General features: G+C 36.4%; 2 protein-coding genes and 1 long non-coding RNA gene across 3 annotated transcripts; 2 read left to right on the forward strand and 1 right to left on the reverse strand.

Annotated features, from left to right (window-relative positions):
- The first annotated feature begins 1,416 nt into the window (after window positions 1–1,416).
- On the forward strand, window positions 1,417–1,752 carry LOC104248075 (uncharacterized). Its single transcript, XM_009804265.2, has one exon. It carries the CDS (start codon window positions 1,417–1,419, stop codon window positions 1,750–1,752), a length of 336 nt encoding a protein of 111 aa, XP_009802567.2.
- Window positions 1,753–2,375: 623 nt separating this feature from the next.
- LOC104248074 (BTB/POZ domain-containing protein DOT3-like) lies at window positions 2,376–6,858 on the reverse strand. The gene is made up of 6 exons (XM_009804263.2): window positions 6,602–6,858; window positions 6,405–6,474; window positions 4,942–5,825; window positions 4,532–4,799; window positions 4,307–4,435; window positions 2,376–2,895 (listed from the first exon to the last, which is right to left on the reverse strand). Exons 1-6 carry the CDS (start codon window positions 6,730–6,732, stop codon window positions 2,527–2,529), a joined length of 1,851 nt encoding a protein of 616 aa, XP_009802565.1. The 5' UTR covers window positions 6,733–6,858; the 3' UTR covers window positions 2,376–2,526.
- Window positions 6,680–7,085, forward strand: LOC104248073 (uncharacterized). Its single transcript, XR_716380.2, has 2 exons — window positions 6,680–6,733; window positions 6,806–7,085. It is a non-coding gene; the product is annotated as an uncharacterized lncRNA (long non-coding RNA).
- Window positions 7,086–7,502: the final 417 nt, after the last annotated feature.

Below are 7,502 nucleotides of genomic sequence, written 5' to 3' on the forward strand. Positions count from 1 at the left end.
AAATGGCAATTTGATTAGTTTGTCTATCATATGATAGTTTAACGAAAGCTGGCTTAGCAGCCAGAATTTAATCTGCTCTGCCCTTCTTCAGCTACTTCACAATCCAACTTTCGGTGGGAAAGAATGGATTTGTAATTTAGGAAGGGTATGAACATGTATATAAGGTTACAGGTCTGTGTTTTGTTCTCCCGCAACCTCAGGTTATAGCACTCATTTTGCCTTGGTTTTGTTAGATCCATGTTAGAGTTGTTGAGTGCTCAATGTGTTAGATGTATTATCTCTGTCAGCATTTGCGTGATCTGTGGTAAATATGGTGTTCAAATTTCTGAACAGAATTATAGTAGGAGGTGAAGGAAACAAACAACTAGAAGCAGTATGAATATTTCAGATTTATCCGTCCAAAATATGAAAATAAAGATTAGTAGGCTAGCTTCTAGTTTGTCCTTTTTATTGAATTGGTGAGATTGCTTCTAGGTTAATGTGATGATGGGATATTTTATGCCAAAAATTGAAAGGATGCAATAGCGAGCTAGTATACATATTTGTTGACGAATTGTAATTTTGTGACTTTTGATGCTTGGTGTTCATTTTTGTTGATATCTATCAAGTTTTAAACAGGAAACTGAAGTGTAATCTACTATGGTTTACTGCTGGGTCAATTTCACTTATGGTCACTCAATTTCACTTTTTGTGTAAACAAATATGATTTTGAACCTTAATTTCATTGATTTCTTGCAATTTTACGTGCATATTGAGATAAGAGAATGCAATATTTCTTTACTCAAAAAAGGAATCTTTTTAACGTAGATGCTGGGTTGTTGTTGTATTGATGCATTTAGTATTGATACATTATTTCAAAACTTAGTTTCAAAAGTCTTGGAAATTTTATTCATTTGTTCAGATAAAATTAAAGGAGGAAGTTTTTTGAGCATTTATTGTTAGACTTGTGACGGGTGTTAGTTGCTTTTAGGATTTTATTGGAATTTTATGTACAGAGACATAAAAAGCACCCCAAATTTGAATTTTTCATTTTTAACTTTGCTAAACATTTTTTTCTGTAGTCATTGCTAGAGTATTTTATATTTTAACCATATTTAGCTTTTGTAAAATGTTCATTTTTTTCTTAAACATCATAACATGTAGAGTTTTTATTTTTCTATACAGATCGAAATAAAGAGGTATTTTTTCGTACAAGTGATATGAAAATATGATTTGGAAACTTAGCTTCAAGAAGTTTCTAGGATTTTTATATACACATTGACATAACGAGAGAAATACTAATTCATACAAGTTATATTGAAATATGAACGAAGAACTTAGTATCAAAGGTGCGTTGGATTATTTGTACAGATTGAGATAAAGAGAGTTTTGGAGTCACTATACATATTTGAGGTGGAGAAGGTCCAAACCCTTAACATGGATGGGAAGAAGAAGAAGAGAGGTGGGTTGTTGATAGCTAAACCAGACTATAAAAAAGCATATGTTACTCTTAAGAACCCGTTGTCTATCTCATCGGACCTATATCCAGTCCGGATACTCGAAGAGGAGAAGAAGAATACGAGCAAGAAATCAAAATCTAGCATTGTTGAGGATGATGAACCTAAGAAGATGCATTGGCTTGACGGGAAGAAATATGGGAGGTCTAAATCAGAGACGAGCACTAGTCGTGGCTATGATGGAGATCGGAGTAATGTTGGTGCAGCACCGGCGAAGTTCGCATGGAGCAGTATGAGGTCTTATGCTGCTAGGTAGATTTCCTTTTTCAATTGGAATGAGGAGATCTTTGTCAGAGAGTTTTTTGGGTAAAGTGCTTCCATAGCTCAGTTTAGTAATGGTGGTGTATTATCGTGGAGTATATCACTTATGTCAACTTCTCTATAATTATTTGAAGTTCTATGTATTTACCTTCATTCATTGGAGATAATTTGATATTTGTGAGTTGAAAGCTGGAACATGATGAGTTTCTTTTGTATTGTTTCTTACATGGATGATCAGAGATGGTACTTGAAATTGTGTTGAATAAACTGTTTGATTTAGTCATCTCCAATGGTTAAATGAGAAAGCTTGCTCTGTGCAAGAAGTAATGAGGCCAGACTTCTTTTTTATCGTCGTCAGGCTAAAAATGTGTATTAGGAAGTTCATATCAAGAGGAAGTCCAATGGTTAAATGTGTCTTGTGGGAAGCTACAGCTACATAAACATTTGATCAAAAGAAAGAAGAAATCTTCAAGATCAAGAGGACTTTTGACTGGAAGTGTGATATGATTGATTTCTATTCTTTATAGGGAAATGATGGGATCCTGATCTGTTGAACAAAAGATACTGGTTCTGTTGTAAAGTATAAATGCCACTTAGATAAATGACTGTGTTTCTGCATTATGCAGGTGATGCAACCATGTCCATTAGTGATAACATTATTACATAGTTACTTACAAACAAGATGGCAGATGATGAGTTCATTAAATTAGATGAACAATTTGTAATTTGACACTCTGTCTGATCTGATAAGAAGCACAACTTTAGGATCTTAGGATATAGACTGCCTTCGACGAGAGCATGCTTTGCAGCCTACATTTGATCTATTATGGCCTTCTTCAGTTACTTCACTATCCAATTTTCCATTGGAATGAGCAGATTTTTTCATCTTTCTCCACCCAAATGTCCAGCTTGTTTTTGTATTTTTGTTGTTTACTTTTTCATAATTGTGTTGCAGTTCCGAGTAGTCCCTCTGAAGCTCTTCCATTTGTATCTTTATTTTTTCAAGTTCTTCTTTAAGGGACTTGACCTCCTTCTTGGAAGGTGACTGACTACTTTCCTTGTCTGACTCGTCATCACTTGTTATATGATCTTTCCCTTGTATTGCAGCCTTCATCTTCACTTGCTCTGAGAACAAAACCTGCAAGTTTCTCTCTTTTTAATTCATAAGTTTATGAGCATGTTTAGAAGGCTATTTGGTCTTGTTTTGGTACATATATGTCTTTTTGCAAGCTTAGTTTTTGATTAACCCTTTTTGCAAGCTTAGTTTACAACACTTCTTTTGCCTTGGCTTCTTAGATCTATATTAGGCTTTTTTTATGACGGTGTGTTGGGTTCAGCTTGCTCGCATCTCCATTGTTCTACCCGATACCTACTCCCTCCCACCAGCATAGGTACCTAGTAGTTCTACCCACCAAGCTTAAGGCAGATAGATAGAAATCACCTAGCGTTTTTTGTCTCCGTTGTGATTTGAACCCTGATATCCAAGGTTTTCACCCACTTGAGCAATCCATGTTAGACATTCTTATTGCAATTTCACTCAAAATATTTACTGCAGCTTTCTTCCAGATATGTGCCTCAAGTTTCACATTGTTTGCTCGTTCTATGAAGCTCCACCATGTCCTGATACATCTAGTATGTTCAGATAAGGTCTATTCTTCTGGTCCTTTTGTTGCATGTGCTAATAGTATTTGTGTTATCTGAATTCTGAGGTGAATAAGGTGTTCATATTTCTGATATATAGTTCGAAAAAGAGGTGAGGAAAACAAACAACTTGCCCTAAGATACACAGGATGACTATTACAGATATAGCCATTCAAAGTAAGAAAATAAAGATTGGTAGACTAGTTTCTAATTGTCTTTTACATAAATGGGTCAGATGCTTCTAGGTTTGAATTTTACAATGTTTGGTTTCGAGGCATTTTGTGCCTAAAAATAAAAGGATGCAATGGCAAGCTAATTAATGTGTAAGATTATCCAATTGTGATTTTGTGGCTTTTGATGCCTGCACATTTCTAAGATTGGCACATAGAAGTTAGCTCTATTTTTTATTTTTTAGATAACCGTGGTATTCGAGCTAGCTTGCGCAAACCTCGACTAACTCCACAGGTATCTGCTACCTCTCACCCGTGTAGGTACCGGGTAACTCTACCAATCAAGGCTTGGACAGATGAGAGGAACTCACCTACTGTTTTTTTGCCTCGATTGAGATTTAAGTCTGAGACCTCATAGTTGTCAACCCACTTCATTGACCACTGGGCCACACCCCTGATGCCGTAGAAGTTAGCTCTATTATATCTAGTTATTTCACCATTCAACCTTGCAACGTCAAATAAAAGCTAGTCTTGCTCTAGTGTAAGATTCTGGCCTTGTTGGCATCTAGAAAGTTTTAAGAAGCTGAATTGTATTATGCTATTGTTTACTTCTGCCATGATGCTTAGTAAGGATCTAGAGACAGAATATGCCTTACAATATGAAGGGCTCATTGTCAGCTTTTATATACTTTAGCTCGATCGTGATGTTTAGGACTAGAAATCTTTTTGCAGTTATACCTGGATAACAATCCTTAGAGGCAACCTGTCATTTTGTGCTGCATGTGTGCATGCGTCAAGTGACAACTTCCCACAGTTCATAATCTTGCACAGCCTTTGGCGGTCATGCTCTGACAGTGAAGGATGAGTCTATGGAAAATATTAAACCACTAGTATTCTTTATCAACTTGTACATCAGGAAGTATATAAGTGACGGAAAAATTTAAGAGAGAAAGAGAGAGAGACCTTGAGGTATGTATCAATGGCTCGATAGAGGCCATCGTGACTTGCTCGAGCTTCTAGTGGCAAAGATTCAGCTAAAATTTGGAACTTGTCGATGGAGACATTGGGATCACTTGCAATTTCTGCTAGGTAGCTGTCAACCAGTTTACTGATATTCGATGCTGTAGACTTCAATCCTTGTTGCTGTAGCTGTTGTTTTTCGTATATCAAGAAATAATCCAAAATCCTTTGTACAGCTTCTAAATTGTGCATAGTCTGTTTTTCAGTTGAACTGGATGAACCATTAACGGAATTTGGTAAGACTCTATTTGGGATTCCTCAAGTTTTATCTTTTCTTTAAGTGTCTATATTGAGATGAAAATTGAAAGACTGACCTTTAGAGCAATGTGCTAAATCAAATGATAGAAACTCACTCTATTGTTTGTTCGCCTACTGAATTAGTAGGGATCAGAAGGTCATTCACCGTGGCATTTTCCAGCACCATGCTGATTCTTTTCTCGAGCTCAAAAACTAGGACTGGTGATGGTGCATACACAATAGCCTTCTTTAACATCCACAGGAGGAACTTGCAAGGAACAGCTTCCTTTTGAGGAGGCAGTATACTAACAAGACTCTCTATGATTGTCCTACGCTCCTTATTCTGTCCAATCTTCGTTTCTTGCTTCCTCCCACTCATGAAATGAAAATCAATTATTCTGTTACCATAATTTCCCGTTTCTTCTGTTTTCGTGTCTGTGCTTGGCAACCATTTTTCCCCGTAGCATATTATACATGAGCCAATGATTTCAGGGTTCATTTCTTTTGCCCGCAGTGCTGTGATTATCCGTAAGAAATGGTTAATATGGAGACTAGTAACATCTTTGAACCACCAATTCTCTTCAATCAGCTTCTCCTCAGCTGAATTTCCTCTGGAAATCTTCGAAATGATTGAGTCGCAACATCTTCTAACCATCTGAAGGTTTTCTGCCCATGGTGATAGAATCTCACATGATCTAAGGACAGTGATGGTGTCATTCCATGATGAGAGGACTACAAATGTGAAGAAGGCTTCTGTCTTAGCAATTAAATTTCCATCTTCCATTGCTTCGGTCATATCTAGAAATTCTGAGGCACATCTTGTTGCTGCGACATTGTCAGGGTTCAGGCTTATAGGCAGGCCATAACAGAATTTCAATATGATCTCAAAAGTTCCAGATCCGCCTGGAAACTTTTCAAGCTTGAGGTCATAACCTAAATGTGAATTTGGCCGCGGAAGCTCAATTGTTCTTAGGTAGCCACACTTTGAAACCAGTGGATACTGTTTCAGGAGAACATGAACTTGAATCAACTTCTATTAAGTAAATAACAGGTATCACATTATTGCAGCACTTTTTGTTTGTTTTGTTTCGGATAAATACATTATCGCTGAACTCCAAAAAGTGAAACCTGGGTTTGAAGATCTCTTTTATCGCTGTTGAAAAGAGTTTATATTTGCTTCACTTAGTTTGTATTTTATTTATTTTCTTTCTGATTGCTGACTCCTAGTTTGTCCTTTTTATTTTCTAAACTCTTTATTATTGGAGCACTCTAACCTTTTTTCAGGTCAATATCATCACTTTCTTGTTCCGTTCTTCCAAGTTGGCAAGAATGTTACAAGGTCATTTCAATGATAAGTCAAGGAAGGCTTCTTTTGGAATTATACAGGTGATCACCTCCTTATGCAGCAGTATATTCTTTATGATGAGTAGAATTGTAATCATGTTCTTCTATGCGGCCACTAGTGTCTTTTTTGAGTGATTTGGTTCTTCGTGTGTTTAATTAGGAAAAGCAACTTACTCTGTTTTGTTCGTATGAATTATAATGCCTCGATTAGTTTGGATATAATCTCCGTAATTACCTTGTGAACGTGGAAGGTGACATCTTCAACTTGAATTGAGAGATCAGTTGGAATCTGACAAGTCGCAAACCTGAAAAACAGATGAAAAGCACACTAGAAACAAACAAACAAGCTAAAACAAAAAAAAGAATTGAATGAGTATGAGGAAATTACATGATCAAACTAAAAACTGAAGCTTATGGTTTTAAGATTCTTACCATGATTGTTCTTTCTTCTTGAAGCCGTCAGCTGTTTCAGTTTCAACTATACGTTGGTTGTGGACGTGGTTAGTACCATTAGAATCATTTGGGGGTTTGTCTGGCTGATCCAGCTGAATGGACTTGTGCATTGTAAGTTGTCTTTACTGCATTCACTCAAGAAAGTTCATCTGATAAAAAGATTGAGTTTGGTGGGGACTGCAGTGAGTAAATGTGAAAAAGGAGTCTGGCTGGAATGAACGGACAATTGAAGGAATGCTGGGGTGGTGTTTTCTCAACTTGCATTGAAGTTCAGTGTGACAAACATGGTATTTATTTCTAGAGACAATTTGATTAAGATCAGGAGGACAGTCAGAATGTTGTCTGTGAGGTCAATGTTGAGCGAAAACCACGTAGAGTCCAATCATTTGCCCAAGTGATCATTTTGTGGATTAGACGAATGTGAGACAGTTGTTGCAATTAATTGTTGAAACATTAGTCTATCTACCTGCATTTTGTGGAAGAATTATCTACTACTCCTAGTTTATTTCTGCAGTGAATAGTATAAAACAAATTTTGCCATTATGCTTTACTGTTTATATTGTGGAAATAGCACGGGCTAGCTATTTCTTGGACAGGTAATCGAAAAACAGCCATAGTTTTGCTGAAACATGGAAAATTACAGCATAATATGCGAGATTAAGAAGCTCTTGCGTATAAACTTCCAGCATATTATGTTGGAACTCTAGGACACGGAAAGTTCCAGCATAATATGTGTGATTATGGAGCTCCTGCATATAAATTTCCAGCATATTATGATGGAACTTCAGTACATTATAAAAGCTCATATGTAAAAATTCGAACTTTAGCATATTATGCTGGAACATTTCCGGATTTTTAATAGTATTTTTGTTCAGATTTT

This window comes from Nicotiana sylvestris, chromosome 5 (assembly GCF_000393655.2).
Source record: "Nicotiana sylvestris chromosome 5, ASM39365v2, whole genome shotgun sequence".
Lineage (NCBI taxonomy): Eukaryota > Viridiplantae > Streptophyta > Magnoliopsida > Solanales > Solanaceae > Nicotiana > Nicotiana sylvestris.